This window comes from Zymoseptoria tritici, chromosome 2 (assembly GCF_000219625.1).
Source record: "Zymoseptoria tritici IPO323 chromosome 2, whole genome shotgun sequence".
Taxonomy (NCBI): domain Eukaryota; kingdom Fungi; phylum Ascomycota; class Dothideomycetes; order Mycosphaerellales; family Mycosphaerellaceae; genus Zymoseptoria; species Zymoseptoria tritici.
In genome coordinates this window covers 2,119,264-2,137,178 of record NC_018217.1, presented here as the reverse complement: position 1 = coordinate 2,137,178, position 17,915 = coordinate 2,119,264, and the positions used below count along the sequence as shown (strand labels likewise).

Here is a 17,915-nt window from a genome sequence, read left to right as displayed (position 1 = left end):
CACAACAGCCCACCATGGCCGACTCCGACCCGTCGCTCTCCGGCTTCCGGTATGAATCTATGGACTGGAAGAAGTACATGCGCTTCCGTCCCGCATACCCTCAGAAGCTGTACGACACGGTCTATGCCCACCATCAAGCCAACGGCGGCGCTTACGACTCCGCCTTGGATATTGGCGCCGGACCCGGCATTATCTCAGCCGAGATAGGCAAGAAATTCAAGCACGTTACGCTCACAGATCCCTCTGCCGAGTACGTGAACGCCGCAAAGTCTTATCTGGCCTCAGCAGTCCCGGATGGCAACTTCGACTTCGTCCAGACCAAAGCCGAAGACTTAGCTCCATCAAAGCTTCCCAAGGATGAGAAAGTCGACCTCGTCGTAGCCGGATGCTGCATGCACTGGACAGACGCCAACATCGCCATCCCAGCCATCGCATCGATCCTCAAACCCGGCGGCACATTCGCCGCGTGGACCTATGGCATACGAATCCTTTTTGACCGCGGCGAGAATCTCGACGAAGTGCGGGACATTTACTACAGCATCTGGGATAAGATGATGGCTCACTCCATCGCCAGAAGCGACAAACCCATCATCGCCGCTCTCGCAGCTACTGATCACCGCTATGACCACATTCCCTTTCCCACTTCGACCTGGTCCTCGGTCCGCAGGATCCACACGAATGCTGGCGCTCCTTTCTGCTACAGTTCGAATCGTCCTGACCACTTCCCTACTCTCCCGTCCCAAGCACTCCCGTCGGACAGCGTGGAGGACTTCCATGACGACGGGATGTTGCGGAAGGATGAGGTGGATTATGAGTACTTGGAGGGATTGCTGTGGAGTTTGATGCCTGATTTGGACATGAAGGAGTTTGCAGGGGAGGAGTTGGGGACATTGAAGAAGGCGCTGGGAGGGAAGAGAGTGGGGGTGAGGTGGCCGTTTGTGTTGGTTTTGGCGACGAGGAAGTGAGTGCTTGAGGCCAGATGGGCGTCGGGTGGTACCTATCTAGCACATAGCAATCGCAACTATGCATGGACGCTTAGCCTGATGCGTCAGATGCGTGAATCACCAGAATTCACGCACCTCCGCCAGTGTGAGATGCGTGAGATGCGTAACGCTAAGCCTACTGCATGAGCGTCCAAGGTATCACCAAAACTCACGCAGGGAGCATTTCGATGGATCTTCTTTCACGTTCCACAAGGACGAACAACAATAGAACAGCCTCATCCCACGCATCCAGCAAGAAGATCAACCTCCCGTCTCTACGACCTGCTGACCTCGCAGCGCATACACCGCTTCTATATCTGCTCATCTTCACAAGCACGTGACGCGACAACGCACCCGGCCGAGTGGTGCAACCGTCCCGTCCGTCGGAGCTACTTCCGTGCGCCTTCCTTCTTCTCCACATGCGCTACTGTCGTGGACCCTGTCCAGACGAGGCATTTCATTGCCACTTGCTCTTCCTCTTTCTCCTTTCCCAACCACAACACTTCCTGTCCTTCACCTTTACTGCCATTCTGTTTCATTGATTTCCCGGCCACAACGATCCAAGGACGAGACACAAGAGGCTCCGGGACAGACTTCCGGTCCGTGAGACACGCGACTCATATTCCCGCCTTCCCGACTCAGAAAACGCCGCAACGGTCGCCCCGATCTGCATTTGAGGAATTTATTGGATTGGCCCCGTCGTCATATACAAATACCCTGGAAAGTCGCCTGCACTGGAGTTCTTCGATCAATTCAACTCATCGCTCTCAAGACCACTGCAATCCAGGTCTTCTGACGATTCCGCGACACAGTTGTGAACAATCTTCGATTTCTCGCAAGCAAAACAGAGTCGCGTGTGAGGAAACCTGGGACGGGGAAAGACAGGACGTGAAACGAAAGCGACATCATCGCTCGTCACTTCGCTTACATTCACGTGAAGAGGAACTGACATATCTGGCGAGGGCCACCCTTATTCGACGAACGACCAAAGGACCAGAACTGGACCGCGGACTTCGTGTACAGGACCAAGCAAGCCAGCCGTAAGATCGGAGCGCTTGTCCATGAGAATGGCATTAACACATACAAGACCCGATGACGAGAACCGAACGACGATAACGACGGGCGTGGCGAACTTACATCCGAACGATGCGTACTACGCGAACGAACACGATGTACCCAGCGCCCTTTCTTCGGGCGCGAGCACGCCGATGCGAAGACTGAGAAAGCGAAAGCAACGAGATGCGAACAAGTTCCCGGCGGCGCAGTTGTTTTTGCTTGGTGGGTTGCATTCGTTCCCATTGTCATCCACTTGACAGACGAGGCTGACGATTCATTTTCTGTGATGCAGCCCTGGTACGAGTAGCAGAGCCGATTGCTCTCACATCCATCTTTCCGTATGCATGGAAATTAGTGCTCCATTTCCATGTTGGTCAGGAAAGCAAGGCGTCGTTCTATGCGGGTCTGTTGATCAGTGCTTTTGCATTGGCGGAGAGCATAACTGGAATGTAAGTCGGTGATTCTACTCGCTGCTCTGCAATCGTTGCATTGCTACTGCGACCCAGTCGGGAGACTGTTTGCTGAACTGTGATGTGTCTCTAGGTTCTGGGGCGGACTTTCAGATCGAGTCGGCCGGAAACCTGTCCTGCTCATGGGATGCTTGGGCACTATTGCGTCTCTTCTCGTGGTTGGCTTCTCCGGTTCATTCTGGATGGCTCTGGCAGGTCGATTCCTGGGAGGTGCTCTCAACGGAAACATCGGAGTTATTCAGACTATGGTTGCGGAGTTGGTGCAGAACCCAAAGCATGAGCGTAAGTTCCCCGGTCCACAGGCTCCTGCAAATGCTGACAACCCCATAGCGAAAGCCTACGCCATCATGCCCTTCGTCTGGTCCGTCGGCACAATAGTTGGCCCTTCGATCGGCGGACTTTTCGCCATGCCCGTCAAGACTTGGCCAGATGTTTTCTCCAAAGGCGGCGTCTTTGACAAGTTTCCATACCTTCTGCCAAATTTGATCTGCGTCGGCCTGATGCTCATCTCTGTCGTGGCCGGCTACTTCTGCCTCGAAGAAACCCACCCAGACATGCAACCCTGGAGCACGGCATCTGACCTCGCACACACGCACGCCGAAACACCCATCATGCCCGCCCAAGCCGGCACCACCACATCCGCAGCGAACCTCACCCAACCCGACAGTTACGGCACTTTCAACGCCATCTACGAAGACGACATCGAAGAATGGGACTTGCATCCAGACGGCAGATCCCGCACGCCTAGCGCACATAGCGAGTCGTCCAGCTCCAACTCGGACAGAGTCTTCACCAAGAAGATCATCATGCTCACCGTCGCGCTCGGGATCTTCACTTACCACAGCATGACCTACGACCACCTCCTCCCCATCTTCTTCCAAGACGAGCGCGTCTCGCCCACCACTATCCTCTCCAACGTTCCCACCGGCTCCCTCGCCGGCGGCCTCGGCCTCTCCACCCAACGCGTCGGCCTCATCATGTCCATCAACGGACTCCTCGCCCTCCTCATTCAAGCTCTCATCTTCCCCCTCATCGTCTCCTATCTCGGCGTCTGGCGGACTTTTCTGGCCGTCACGCTCGGACACCCGGTGGCTTACACCATCGTGCCATTCCTCGTGTTCGTCCCCGAACGATACCTCTACGTTGCCATCTACGGCTGTCTCTTTATCCGCAACCTCATGGCTATCCTCGCCTACCCTCTCCTCCTCATCCTCATCAAAGAAGCCGCGCCGAAGCCCAGTTCTCTCGGACGCATCAATGGTCTAGCGGCGAGTACAGGCGCAGCATGCCGTACCCTCGCCTCCCCTATCGCAGGCGCACTTTACGGTCTCGGGATCGGAGTCGAGTGCACGGGTATCGCCTGGTGGTGCAGCGCGCTCGTTGCGATGGTCGGCGCGGCTCAGGTGTTCTGGATCGCACGGGAGAAGGGTGAAGGTGAAGGTGGGGAGGGTGTGCATGTTGAAGGTGTGGGAGGCTTTATGGATGGGCATGGAGGCGGGAAGAGAGGGAGGAGAAAGAGCGTGGTGAGGATTAGGGTGGGGTATGGAGAGGACAGTGGGTATAACAGTGCGGATGAGGAGACGCCTATGCTGGGGAGGAGAGGATGAGGCAGAGATGGGACGGTGAAGCGGACTTTGGACTTTGCTGAGTTTTGGGAGTTGGGGATGGGGAGGATGAGACGGCGCTTTCCTGGTCTGGTTTGGTGAGATTGCAGAATTGGCAATAGCTTTTAGCGGGCGCTGAGTTGGGATTCGGGTTGGGAGTTTATTTGGCGTTGCAGGACGGAGTTGACCGCACGAGATTGTCGGCGAAGGGGCCAAGGGCTATCATCATGAGCTTGGAGAACAGTACAAGTCGTGAGGCCACAGCTACAGCATTGCTATGCGGGACATGCAGAACTAGAGAAGATACCAGAATGAATGCATCAGACGACATCAGACGACTTTCAGCATTTGACGGCCCTTTCGGTATATCGGCCACGTCTCAATTCTCATAGATCCCTCCTGGGTGGGAATAGTGGCAGCTCCCGGGAAACCAGGACCGCATCGAGGAATGGAGAGGTCTGCACAGTTGAGGTTCGGTGTTTGTCGTCACAAAACGCAGAGTTTCGTTGCTCGTTCTACATCCACTCTCCATCGATTTAACGCCCGCCTCCATTTTCCGTGTCTATGTCAGCAACTCCTTTTCCATCGGATCCACCGATCCTCCCCGTCTAAGACCTATGCACAAGACTAATCCCATCCGCCTCCTTCGCCTTGCCAAACTTCTTCAGCCTGATGGCGTTCACGCTGATGAAACCCGTCGTGTCACTCGGCGCAAAGTCTCCAATCTCATCCATCGAACTCTCACTCTCATCATACAACTTCTCCGTATCGCTCCACCGCCCCATGACGCTGAACATGCCCTTGTACGCCCGACACCTCACGCTACCATTGACCTTCTTCTGCGACTCGGTGATGCTGGCTTCGAGAAACTCCCTCTCGGGGGAGAAGTACAACCCATTGTAGAGCAGTTTGGCGTAGTTGAAGGTAACGAATTGGTCGCGGAGAGCGCGCACTTCCCGGTCCATGACGAGACCTTCGAGATCGATGTGTGCGGCGCGCAGCATCGTGAACCCGGGAGTCTCGTAGCAGCCGCGGGACTTGAGGCCGATGAAGCGGTTTTCGACAATGTCGATGCGGCCGACGCCGTGTTTGCGGGCGATGGCGTTGGCGGCGAGGAAGAGGTCGACGGAGTCGGTGACGGTTTTGCCGTCATATTCGAGTTTTACGGGCAGGCCTTTGGAGAAGTGCAGGGTGAAGTCCTCTGGGGTGTCGGGCGCCTTTGTAGGGTCGACGGTGAGTTTCCACATGTCTTCGGGTGGGGAGGTGTTGGGGTCTTCGAGGATGCCGGCCTCGTAGGAGCAGTGGGCGAGGTTCTCGTCCATGGACCAGGGCTTGGATTTGGTGGAGGTGACGGGAATGCCGGTTGAGGCGGCGTAATCGAGGAGGTCGTTGCGGCCCTTGAAGCGGTTGTAGAAGACTGGGTCGCGCCAGGGAGCGAGGACGACGATGGTGGGTTGCAGGGCGTAGAAGGCGAGCTCGAAGCGGACTTGGTCGTTGCCTTTGCCGGTGCAGCCGTGGGAGACGGCGAAGCAGCCTGGTGGTAAAGTGTCAGCTATGGCTAACACGAGGCACCGCAGACTACGCTGTGAGCCAGTTGTCCTCTCATGTCGTTATCTTACCCTCCTTTTGAGCCACAGCGATTTGTGCGCGAGCAATGACGGGACGAGCGAGGGATGTGCCCAGCAGGTATACATTCTCGTAGATGGCGTTGCAAGCGATGGCCGGGTAGCAGAGCTCCTCGATGAACTCGCGGCGGAGGTCCTCGATGTAGCAAGCGGAAGCACCAATCTTCATGGCCTTTTCCTTGGCCGCAGCAAAGTCCTCCTCTTGTCCGACGTCGGCCATGAAGCAGACGACTTCATATCCTTCTTCCTGTCGGTGGAGTGAGTATGGTAGATTGATGGAGCATCGAGGCATTGGGAGAGCTCACCAGCAGGTACTTGAGGATGCAGCTGGTGTCCAGACCGCCCGAGTAGGCGAGGCAGACCTTTCCTTTGGCCATGATTGCGGTGATGTCGGTGGTGAGGAAGATGAGAGATTCAGTCTTGTCGGGGTGGATGTAAGGAAGAAGGAGGAGTTTGATTGTTGAGAAAAGATTTCTGCCTCTGCGTCACACAACCTCACCTTGTCTGGCAACCGATCAAGCTTCGTTATCGCTGAAACAAACTTTCCAATGCCGGCAGAACATCGGCAGCCCCGCCATTTCGGTATGCAGGGGAATGATCAGCGATGTCGGCGAGATGAATGTTGAACCTCACTCGGACAAGAACCCTTCGTTGTTCTACAATCTCCATACAATGACTATGGCCTGCACGCTGCCTGGAGCTATGTGTCTGCCAGCTGCAAGTTTGAGCAGCGTACCGGTTGGAGCAGCATCGCCGTAAGGCATTGTACCATGCAGACGGGTCCAAATACAGGACAAGACCTTTGACGAGCAGTAAGATCAAGTCCACTCGTTGCGTACAAATCACCGATCTCGTGGCCTGGCCCAGTCAAGCTCGTATATTCTCCTCTACCAAACAGTTCCGCGTTGTGCTGTCCTCCCGAAGACCACAAGTACGCGGCCACCAACCTCCCTCGCAAAGCAGATTCTCAACCACCTAGCCAGCCAACGAATTCAACAAACTCTGCGTCAAAGTCATCCATTAGCGCACAGCTCTCGTCGCGGGAGGAGCATGGCGGACGTCACATACTTGCACCCGCTGCACCAATACTTGACATTTTCCTGATCTCCCATATCAATGCCGTTTTGGTTTCCAGCGAAAAGACATCCGCGGAGGCAGCCGGTGTTGCCTAAGCACTGGTCTTCTTGGGTTGCAATCGATGGCAGAATCCAAGTGCAGAGGAAGAGAGCTGCGAGACGGGTCAAGGTTGCTGCGTGCATGGCTTGGGTTGTTTCTTGTGTTCTTTTCGGGTTGTTTCTCTGGTCACTCGGGTTGCTTTGGGACTCAGGTTGTCTTTGGTACTCTCGATGCTTTGTCAATGATGGTAGACGTGCCTCGGGTCTACAAGTGAGAACACTTCGGGCCAGATCGGCAGTAGCAGCTGCGACTGTCAATGATTACAAGTACCTTACCAGCGTTGGAGGCGCAGGTGAGCTTAGACGTTTCACAGCCTCCAGACGCAGTCACGCAGAGTAAGAACCAAGACACGAACCTGGACATGATACCGAGATTTCCGAAACCTTTCCATATTATTTTGAGCACACGAATCGCCAACACATAAGCATCATTCCCGGTCGGCGGGAGACACTTTGCACGATTTGACTCCTGCGGAATGAACACGTCGGAGAAAGGGCTGGAAATGCTCTACCAGTGAGGCACAGCTTCCAGCACACTTTGTGTGTAGCATTTGCGGCAGTTGTTCAGCACGGCGTTGCGGTGCCATGTTGTAGAAAGGATATGCTTGCGGAATATATAAGGAGAACCCTGCACATCGGCCGAACGCATCGGTCGACGCCGCTTCGATCGAATGCATCATTTCTTCTTCGCAAAACGTCCTCCATTCTGGCAGAAAGACTCATCGCACTTGTCCTTGTGCCAGGCGGTATCGGTACGAGGGGAGATACCTTCTCTCTCAACGTTGAAGGGTACCTGATCGGTGCATCGAGCTTGACATCTTCCCAATCAGCTATTACACTTAAAGATTGCATACTTGCACGCGACTGCAGTAAAGCCTGACGTTCTCTTGGTTTGACATGTCAATGCCTATCTGGCTCCTAATGGCAAGGCATTCGTGAAGACATCCCGAGGTGCCCAAGCAGAACTCTTTCGCAATGGAGGGATGGATCCAAACGTAGAGGATCAGAGCTCCGAGGCGGGTAGATGTTGCTGCGTGCATGGTCTGTGTTTGTTTCTTGGTCCGGTTTTGGGTTGTGATTTTTTCTCGAAGTCATTGCTCGTTGGGGGATGTCCTTCATGCGTGCAAATGGCGATCTCGAGCACCTTAAAAGTTTCAACTGTCGACAGTCGATAGCAAAAGCACTGCTCATTTCAGGCGCAGGTCAGCGCAGACGTTACGCAGCGTCCAGACAGAGAGCAAGTACCCGGCCGCATCCTGGAGGCGAGACCGACGCTTCCGAAGCAACTTTCATGTCGAGGACATCCGTCAGTCTGCATTAATCCCGGGCGGCGGATGGCAGGTTGCATACTTTGACCGAGACTCCCGGTCAATGGACTTACTCATGCGGAAGAGCAGCACTGAAGATGATCGTTCCACTTTCGCGACACGGTCAACACGCGCGGCACTCGAAAGATGTTCACTACGGCGGTGCCATCCGAAAGAGGTATGTGCTCGTAACACGGCTAAGGTAAATCCTGCACATCGGCCGAACGCATCGATCGACACTGTGATTTGTGGGCTGTAGCAGGCAGGAGGACATATGTGCAAAGAAGCATCGCGAACTGGAAGCTGGTTGGTGCATGTGTGGCTTGAGCGTATTCTTGGACTCGCGAGGAGATTTGAGGTTTGCAGACGAATGGCGGAGATGGGTGAATGCGCAGACGTTGACAGTCAATCAAGTGATCACGAGAAATTGAGACATGCAATCTTGGTGCGCATGGACGCTTCTTTTGATTCGATGACCCGTCGGGGTTCGAGTAAACTCTCCCCCCAAGGGATCACTTTGACAGAAATGCAAGCTGGGACGATGGTGACAGCGACGGTGGTGACTTGAATGAGATTGGAGAGGGGCATGTTGGGCAGGGTGCAATGGGTTGATGGGGTTGACGGTGGTGTTGGTGGTGGACTGGCCGCGCCGGTGACAAAGCGCAGTGGTCGAAGCACCGTGATGGCTTGAATGTATCTGTGCCGATATTGGAGATGTCCGCGCCCGTAACGAAGCACTCTATGAGCCGGTGTCGATGTTGGACATCACTCGCGTTCCTGCGGTGGGTGCCTGGCCTGGCCGCAATTGGCCATTCCAGCGTTATTTTGGTCCAGGTAGCAAATCGAGTTGTCCTCGGGGCAATCGTTTGGATACTGGAAGCAGCGAGAACCCGGTCAGCTTCCGACTTGAAGCAGTGCGAGCCACGGGTATCCAACTCACGTCGTTGCACTTCAGAGGGGTATCATATTGGTGATCGCCAGAGCCGTAGCAATAGCCGTTTGCCCAGCTCGTATCTTGGTGATTGCAAATCCCTGTGTCGAACTGGAACGATTCAGCGCCTGAAGTAGGTGTATGTGGCAGAAGAAGTCTTACAGGCTTGCCCTTCTCGTTCGCCAATGCAGATGACGCCGTGATGGCGAAGATGAGGGAGAGCTGTGAGAGCTGCATGTTGTTCTTGGTCGGGGAAAGTGGTGGATGAAAGTCCTTTGGTTCTTGGGTTGGAAGGATGATGCTTGAATACCAGAGTCGTTGAAACCCGCGGGCAGGAACATCGGTCTTATATTCCGCGTAGGAACCCAGTCGCGAGCGAGACGAACGCATTCGAGTCGTCAACATTCAGACTCAGCCCTGAGGTTCAAGGCCCAATGACCAGGATGAGTGCCGACTCGTCCGCAGGCATGCCCTTGCGCCTGTGGACGATCGAAAACTTCGATCCGTTCCTACGCTGTACAGACTGTGTAATGATACAGGAATAGAACCTACCGTCAGAAACCCAATCGAAGCTCTCTTGATGCAGTGATGGGAGACTTTGCGAGCTGACGTTGGCTCGGAAAAGTCGGTGTCCAGGTCTAAGAAATGGCAGTTGATTTCTGTTTTGGGGCTTAGACCTGTAGTCTGTAGTCGCACAGCCTCTTCACCGCATTGGAGTGGCCTGAGCGTCCTCTCTGAAGGTGTCTGCGAAGGTCCTCCCTGCTCGAAACAAGACGGAGCAGGTCAAAGCGATGGCGCATGCCGGCTCAGATCGAAGCACAAGCTTTACCATGCATACAGGGAGCAGTGCTTATGGGGATAACTCAATCGACGACCTCACCGCGCGAGAATCGAAGATGTCTGCCATCTGGGAGTATCGGTGGTGATGTTTTCAGAGCAGGGGCACTAGTCCTTGCTTTCCGTGCAGATCCTGTATGCTTCTTGATGCCAGACCGGAAGCGACAACCCGCGGTAAGAACTCATCAAAGTCTTACCTCTTTCTTTGGCGATATCCTGCCGGACCCTGCTCTGATCCGGTGAGTCCGATACAGCTCTGTCACGAGTGGCCGTTCCCGATGCAAACACTGGCCTGGCTCACTGGCACGATCTCCAACGTGAGGCATAGTGCTCACGGATCGCAGGGTCGCCGTTGGAACAGGACGCAAGCTGTGCTTCCTGTAGAGGTTCCCGACGACTCCGAGCAAGCACGTGTGAGCAAGTCAGATTCTGACGATACCTGCGCGGAGCAGACGACGACATGGACTCCAAGAGATCCTGGGAAGAAATGACATCACCATGTCGGCCGTGAGAATTTTGAACCTCACTTTCAACGAAGCACTGGCCAATCCATCATCTTCATCGAAACTCCCATCGATGTCAATCAAGTCAGCGCAGGCCTTGCACCTCTCTATCCGGAACGGTGCGGCGGCACAGATGATGGGCGCCGGTACACACCGCTTCTCGGCCAGGATCTGACTTGAACTTCTCGACCAGAGATCGCAATTTTAACGCACCTCAGCCTCAGACCAGCTGAAGAGCTGAAGAGACTTCTTCCACGATCAACACGAGGTACAAAGATCCATCTGGTCATCCCGATGACAGCTTTTGAACAGTCAAGTCTTGCCGAAACTCGATTGAAAGACGGCCGCGAAATGTCTGGTTGTGGCATGAGCCATGGTACAGCTTGAGGCGGAGAACTTTCGCGCTCACCAGAACGAGCTTCTGGGCTTCATCACAGCTGCTGCTATGAGGCGGCGAGACGAAGATCTCAAGCAGGTGGTCCTACTGTATCATTGGCTCGATGCTGGCAGTGCAGCCTTGTGCGTCTGCGAAGTTCTTGTTGAACTCCGGTGACAGAAAGACAAGCCGATGACTCCCTTCACGTGTTCTCGCTAGCTACCTCCAAGTCTCTGGTACTGGAGCTGGTAAGCACATTTCCTTTCATTCATATCATCTGCCCGGTTCTTCATTAGTCTGGGAAAGGATTATTCATTATGACGGACCTCTACCACTTCCATGATGAGGGGGTGGTCTCGATTGATATTAGCAATATGACCCTTCCTCACCCGGCCATCCTGCTTTTCAGAGACTCCCTTCCGCGAGTACGGACACGAACGAAGAAGCCATGGAGTCCAAAGACATTCCAGCAGGCTACCGCAACGATTCAGCCTGGACCGCAAATCGAGACAAAAGCATCGATGCTGGAGCATTGGCCAGGAAGTATGAAGCTGCGCGGCCGCAGGGTCTCCAAGACCACCCTCGGACAGCTTCTGATGCGGTCCGATACACCGAAGATCGATATGCCATACCATACGGCGTCAAGCGAGCCGGCAAACAGCCAGTGGTGGATTCCGGCCACGACGACCAGCTCCATTCTACGAGTCAACGGATTCTGTCCTCCCCCACCCAGAAGATGCCCGCTGAACAAGTCTCGAGACACGTTCAATCTCTGAGGAATGTGAACCACTTGTCGCGAGATCATGTGGACAGCTATCTCGCTAATGGCGGTACGGAAGCAGATCTGATTCACATCCCAATTCCTGGAGCCAGTGCACCTGCCGCCACCCCCTTCTCGAACGAGACCACGCACGAATTCTTTCCTCGAGCCGACATCCCTTCGATCAACGAGCCGCGGCCTTCAGTCGTACTCAATGACACTTCATTGTCTCCCAAGTCGACCTCTGGCTTGTCCTTCCGCAGCGAGCGTTGGCTCCATACGGACGAACTCGTCAGCGATGAGGCCATCTCGCCGTTGACGCTCAATTCTGCTCTTCCGAGTCCTGGTCTTGGTGCACAAGAGGCAGTCTCGACTGGCAAAGATGACTCTGAGTCCAGCGACGAAGGATACGTTTACGAAATTGAATTTGGTGAACCCACTACTTTTGATGACCGCCTACTCGAACGAGATCTCGACGCAACACAAGCTCTCCAAAGATTCTCCTTTGTCCCTCTAGAGCACGATACCCAACGCAAGTCTCCGCCGAGTGCCGCCCGTACACGAGCACTCTCCATCTCCCTCGAGCCTAGCGGAAAGATTGTCGAAGCAGAGGTCATCAACAAGCACGTTGAGAATCGCGTTCACACTTCACTCTACCAGAAGATTCCAGCAGTGCAAGCTGTGCTACGCAGAGATTCTGACACTTCTACTGCATCTCATGCGAGTTTTGGACACCCGCTGGACTGTGAGACCACAGCTGTCAACTCTCTCCTGGCAGCTGAAAAGGCTCTAGCATCGATCTCAAATCCCGAACCGGCACCAAATTCACAGCTCGTCCGAGCAACGAAGCTCTATGACGAGCAAGATCCACACGGAAATCGATACAAAGATAAATTTCGCCGACACAAAAATCCTCGGCCCAAACCACCGGGAGAGCAAGTTCCAGACCACACTGAAAGGACAAAGATAGCGGGACACAAATCTATTCGACGGATACCAAGCAGAGAACAAGTCGCCGACTTCTCGTATCCCGCACTGTCATACCAGAGGCTCAACCCACGGCACGGCGAAATCCAGACCTGCTGCGCATTCTGCGAAATGGAAAAAACCTCGACAGAACCCGGCTTCCTGTCCACAGTCGCCAACTACTGCAACCCCTGGTCACTTCCGCCCGATGCCTCACCATACACCGTCGCTATTAAAAAGAATCGTAAGGCCGCAAACCAGCCACAAATCCGCCTGCGCACACCATGCCCCTTTCCCTCCCCTGCCTGCTCGGATGGCTTCACTCTGTCCCTCGACCCGATCAGAAAGAGCTCCCTAGCTTCAACCGCGCCGCTCACCATGCCCAAAACACAGAACAAAGTCTCCTTCTCCACCCCACGCCCACCTCCACGTCGCGATCCCTCGACCGCGCCGAAAGGACGGTTTCAAGATAAAAGTCGGAAACAGTGCCTCTCCGATCCACCACCTTATCTCGGTCCTCGCTTCCCGTTCCACAACCAGGCTTATGCTCAGGCGAGAGCGAGGGAGATGAGCTGGCTCCTTCCCATCGGCGAGAGAGACGAGGAAGTAGTCGGCGTAGAAGACAAATCCGGGAAATGGAAGCGACGTTTCGTGCAAGCGGTCTTCATCGGAACCAACATCGGCCTAGTCGCCACCACCTTCGTGCTACTCCTCATGCCAGGCACACTCATAATGGGCATGGATTCGAACTGGCGATACGCCATCGCTCTTATCCCGCTTTCCATTTCTATAACAGCTTTGCTTGTCTTCTTTCAATTGCGGCCTGGAAAGCCTTCTATCGGCGCGAATGGTAGGATCTTGCCACGCCAAGGGATGGGTGGAAGGAGGAGCTCCATGGCGCAGAGGGAGCCGTTGCTGATTAGGACCGCTGACGGTAGGAGAGGGTCATATATGAGGGGTGTGTCCATTTATGGGACTTCAGAGGGGGATAGTGCGGCGGAGAGGAAGGGTAGTCAAGCGGGGAAGAAGAAGGGACGGTGGAGAGATAGAGGGGATCTGGAGGGAATGTGGGTCGAGGAGGAGACTTGGACGAGGTGATGAGGGAAAAGCTGTCTTGTCTGTTGTTCAAGCTTTGTAGCTGACTGGAATCTCATATGTATGTATTGTTTAAGTGTTTGAATCATAGTCGACTCGCTTTTCCCTCTGCGTCAAAGCCAAAACCCTTGCCTTCTTTCTGCGCTTGAAGGAACTCCTCGCTGAATGGATAGTCCAGCAGTCCTTTTTCGCCGGCTGAGTAAAACGTCTTCCGCTTGTTCAGCTCCAGCCCATGCTTCAACCTGTAGGCCAAATCTGGTGTCGAAATGAAATAGCGGCCCCATCCAAGTAGGACATTATTCCCTGTAGCCACCTCCTCAACCACCCACTTCGCCTTCTGCGGGTCCATGCCCCCGGCCAAAATAATCGGCTTCTCCGCACCCCATGTCTCAATGAAAGGCGCTAACTCCGTCGTACCAGTGGAGAAATATACTCCATCCGCCGCGCTGCCAGACTCTCGACTTTCGATCAGATGTAGATACGCCAGGTCCAATTTCCGCATTTCCTGGACGATGTAGTCGAATTGCGGTACCGGATCATCCATTCCCATTCCTTGGAAACGACCAAAGGGCGAGAGCCGGATTGCCACACGGGAAGAGTCACCATTGCAGGCAGCTATGCAGGCGCGGGTGACTTCTAGCCCGAAATGAGAGCGGGATTCGATGGAGCCGCCGTAGACGTCTGTGCGCACGTTGGAAACGGATTGGAAGAATTGATCGATAAGGTAGCCATTTGCACCTACCACAGAATCTCCGTCAGCGGCAGTTCCCTGGAAGTGGCAAGGAAGTACGAACCATGAATCTCCACCCCATCAAAACCCGCTTCCATCGCGTTCCTCGTCGCTTGCGCATACTCCTCCACCCTCGCCTTGATCTCCTCCACCGTCATGGCTTTCGGCACACTCATCCCCTCGCCTACATTCGTCTGCCCGGCATCCACCGCAATCGCACTCGCCGAATGGACCTCGCCTGCTCCCTCCGCTTTCAACACATCGCCCTTCGCAACCCGCCCAAGACTCCACAGCTGCGCAAACAGCACACCTCCCTTGGCATGCACGGCGTCGACGATGGTCTTCCACCCGGCGATCTGGCTAGCGGACCAGATGCCGGGGATGGAAGCGTAGCCGCCTGCGGAGGGCGAAATGAAAATTGCTTCTGTTACTAGCAATGTACCTGGAATACAGCTTCGCTGGGCGTAGTATTCGGCTGCTAGAGGAGACGGGTTGTGCTGGGCGTCGGCGCGAAAGCGTGTTAGAGGGGCCTAAAACAGAAGGGCGGAAGGGTTGGCAATAGTTCGGACAGGGTATAAGGGCAGATTAAGACCTGCTGGCGGAGCCCGAGAGACAATTCTGGACAGCTGCAGGCGTTCTGCCCTTCAGTTTTCTTGCCATTACAATTCTGTTCGTGAGGGTTTTCTGGCCGAGTTTGATTGGGACGAAGAGCTTTTCTGAGGTGGCCATGTTGGTGTATATACGATAGAAATGGTGTTGAAGATGTCCGGGTCAGCGGAGAGAGCTCGATTCGTGATCAATGGTCGCTCAGATTTTCGGATCGCAGCGGGCGTCTTCTTCTGAGCCGCAGTTGGATAGTATTCCATAAGCAAGAGTGAAGAGAGATGTGAGGACCGTGAAATGGTTGTGAGGTCGTCGACACGGCCGAGGTGGAGGTGGAGCACATGGTTTGTCAGCAAGCCGATAATCCCGAGGTGAAGCCGATTTTCACTTCACTTCACCTCGTCTAGCGCATCTGCTATTGTCTCTTGAGTGGTCTCAGTTCGGTTGTCCATGGGCAATTGCCCGGCTCGTCGCTTCATCGCTGGTATTTGAATGATGAGCCGCACTACCACTCGATGTACGTGCTTCTAATAGAGCACCTGTCAGCTGAGAAAGGAAGAATCCGGGTCACCACTTCTTTGCTCAGATGCCTCAGATGCAACCAAAGCCAGATACATACGACCATGACTGCTTGATCCGTGAGCAGAAACAGTCTACTTGTCACTTTCAGCGCTCTCGAACCTCCTGATATCGACGCTGATGACTGATGATTCAATCTACAGCTCTCCCCGTTAGCAATCGATCGGCCTTCGCTCTGGTTCCCAAAAGACAGATGTGCAAAGAATCGGTGGACCGACCATGATCCGGGAGCTCCATTCCGACTGCCTCCTGAGAACTGCACGATGACGGTCCCATCGAAGCTGATCGAGCACCTCGCCGAGCGCGTGTCCAAAAAATCCCACTAGCGCGGAAAAGGTATGCTTGGCGGCTACGCATCGGTGGAGGAACCGACTCGGTTTGGTAAGAAGTCTGACACTATCCAATACAGATCCAAGAGCCACAACAAAGAATGATTCGAGACATTTTGACGACTTGGAGTACTTCTCCCTTCCCCGTGGAAGATGAGAGAACAACAAGTCAGCCGATACCGATGATCTCGCTGGTCGTCGCGCGCAAAAACGAAATCCAAGCCACGAATCGAACTCGCGACCTCCTATCGCCTTAAGGATAAGCAAAAAAAGATGTTTACAACCAATACCCGGAGCTGGGTAGCTACTCCAACTCACTCCCCAAACCCGACTAACCGAACCAGTCACAGTCTCCGCAGACTGCCCAAACTAGGCTTCTCCAAAGGGCAGAACCATCAATGCCGGGTACCAAATGTTGAATTCGATAAGACGCACAGAACGGGAACAGTCGTTACTAGTTGTTCGGTGATTGGCTGCAAGAATTTGATAAATATATAGGTAGCATTGAGGGGCTGCCGGAGTCTCGCCGGTGAGGCAGGATGGAGGGGTAGGCGGTGTTTGTTTGCGGCAGGAAAGCAGTGGCTTGCGGGACGGGAGCTGATACGTGTTTGGTGAGGGCAAATTTCATCCTCTGATTTCGGATCCATCACGACTTCAGCACACCAATACCATCGATACAGCATCACCCATTGACCGAAGATGGCCGACAGCACCACTGCTCGCTCGTTGCAGCGTGCAGAAGAGTACATTGCAAACTACCAAGCGTGTCGCAAGCTCTACCAGAGCGGCAAACTCGAGGAGTGCGCCGATGCTGTCAGGCATTACCTCAAGACCATCGACAACAGTTCATCACTCTCCTTCCTGATTCTGCTAGCTGGCTGTTCTGTCGACGAAGAAGCAGCGAACGCTCTTCGCCAGGCGAATACCCTCTGGTCCTCTTCGCGCGCTTTCTACGCTCACGGCCAAACTGAGGAGGTCGAGACTGCCCTGAACATCACACGCCTGCTCCTCGACACGACGAAGAGACTTCACGAAGCAACTGATACCGCTCATGTCTTAACGAAGTCCGACCACGTAGAGACAAAGCAAGACGTGAGTGAGAAAAAGCTGATGAGTTTGGGCACCCACGACGTCTTACAACACGACCACGAGGGCGTCAATGCTGCCGTAGAACCTACCCTGGGTCATCTGAGCCTAGGACAGATCGCTGTGCCGACACAGCAGAACTTGAAACCGGAAGTTTCTAGCAGAACTGTGCTTGGATCACCTACTCTACCTTGCACCCCTGCCGACGACGAGATCAAGGCCGAAACGACTGTTGGCGGAAGTTCCAACAAGATGGACTAAGAAGAGCTTAAGATTAGAACGTCCAAGACGCTGAAACACAGTTCGAGCACATTGTCGTCCAAGCTCGACGACAAGATGATCGCCGCCAATGGCGCAAGTTCGGAGCTTCTCGGCACGCTAGAGAACGTTTTGTCGTTATTCACACGCAACTTGAACCAGGGATATGGAACAAGTTCACCTGCACAACCTAAAGAGACTTCCAAAGCTCGAGACAGACGCGTTAACATAACAAAGCAAATGTTTTGCGAGATGAAGCAACTCGTCGAAGAGCAAGAGCAGCTTCGACTTAAGCAACATGTCTTCATTACTAGGCTCGAGCAAGTCGTCAAACAGGAAAGCTAGAATTTAGATAAGTACTTACAGCTTCTGCAAGAGCAAGAGAAGATCTAATAACAGCAGGTAAAGAGTTTAGACAAGATCTCTCCTAAACGCGAACAGCTAGAGGAGCTAATCGCTTAGCAGAACCTATATGCTAACAGAGTAAGGTCGCTTTCCTTCGAGCTTAAAGATCTCCTTAAGGAATTCCGCATGCTAGGTGTAGTAAAGTCGGGTCCCGAGCAGCGGTGCGAGATACTTTAGGCAGAATATACTTAATTTCAAGAGCAGATCACTTCTCTGCAAGAGCTGCTCGAGCAGTTG

The 17,915-nt window shown here is 54.1% G+C and overlaps 7 protein-coding genes across 7 annotated transcripts; 4 read left to right on the top strand and 3 right to left on the bottom strand.

The window, feature by feature from the left end:
- Window positions 1-14: 14 nt before the first annotated feature.
- MYCGRDRAFT_36084 (uncharacterized protein) lies at window positions 15-965 on the top strand (the record flags this gene model as incomplete). The annotated part of the gene is made up of 1 exon (XM_003855450.1): window positions 15-965. One exon carries the CDS (start codon window positions 15-17, stop codon window positions 963-965), a length of 951 nt encoding a protein of 316 aa, XP_003855498.1.
- Window positions 966-2,191: 1,226 nt separating this feature from the next.
- On the top strand, window positions 2,192-4,036 carry MYCGRDRAFT_84671 (uncharacterized protein; the record flags this gene model as incomplete). The annotated part of the gene is made up of 6 exons (XM_003855451.1): window positions 2,192-2,261; window positions 2,332-2,488; window positions 2,583-2,791; window positions 2,846-3,175; window positions 3,236-3,912; window positions 3,974-4,036. The coding sequence occupies 6 exons, from the start codon at window positions 2,192-2,194 to the stop codon at window positions 4,034-4,036; spliced, it is 1,506 nt and encodes a 501-aa protein (XP_003855499.1).
- A 685-nt stretch (window positions 4,037-4,721) lies between these two features.
- Window positions 4,722-6,159, bottom strand: MYCGRDRAFT_68510 (argininosuccinate synthase; the record flags this gene model as incomplete). Its single annotated transcript, XM_003854941.1, has 3 exons — window positions 4,722-5,647; window positions 5,733-5,985; window positions 6,044-6,159. 3 exons carry the CDS (start codon window positions 6,113-6,115, stop codon window positions 4,722-4,724), a joined length of 1,251 nt encoding a protein of 416 aa, XP_003854989.1.
- Window positions 6,160-11,315: 5,156 nt separating this feature from the next.
- On the top strand, window positions 11,316-12,951 carry MYCGRDRAFT_90832 (uncharacterized protein; the record flags this gene model as incomplete). Its single annotated transcript, XM_003855452.1, has 2 exons — window positions 11,316-12,837; window positions 12,938-12,951. The coding sequence occupies 2 exons, from the start codon at window positions 11,316-11,318 to the stop codon at window positions 12,949-12,951; spliced, it is 1,536 nt and encodes a 511-aa protein (XP_003855500.1).
- An 822-nt stretch (window positions 12,952-13,773) lies between these two features.
- On the bottom strand, window positions 13,774-14,948 carry MYCGRDRAFT_36663 (uncharacterized protein; the record flags this gene model as incomplete). Its single annotated transcript, XM_003854940.1, has 2 exons — window positions 13,774-14,426; window positions 14,483-14,948. Coding segments are annotated over 2 exons (1,119 nt in total), but the record flags the coding sequence as incomplete, so codon positions are not given.
- A 541-nt stretch (window positions 14,949-15,489) lies between these two features.
- On the bottom strand, window positions 15,490-16,115 carry MYCGRDRAFT_79484 (uncharacterized protein; the record flags this gene model as incomplete). The annotated part of the gene is made up of 2 exons (XM_003854939.1): window positions 15,490-15,936; window positions 16,010-16,115. The coding sequence occupies 2 exons, from the start codon at window positions 16,042-16,044 to the stop codon at window positions 15,753-15,755; spliced, it is 219 nt and encodes a 72-aa protein (XP_003854987.1).
- Window positions 16,116-16,628: 513 nt separating this feature from the next.
- Window positions 16,629-17,276, top strand: MYCGRDRAFT_90830 (uncharacterized protein; the record flags this gene model as incomplete). Its single annotated transcript, XM_003855453.1, has 1 exon — window positions 16,629-17,276. The coding sequence occupies one exon, from the start codon at window positions 16,629-16,631 to the stop codon at window positions 17,274-17,276; it is 648 nt and encodes a 215-aa protein (XP_003855501.1).
- Between the last annotated feature and the right edge of the window lie 639 nt (window positions 17,277-17,915).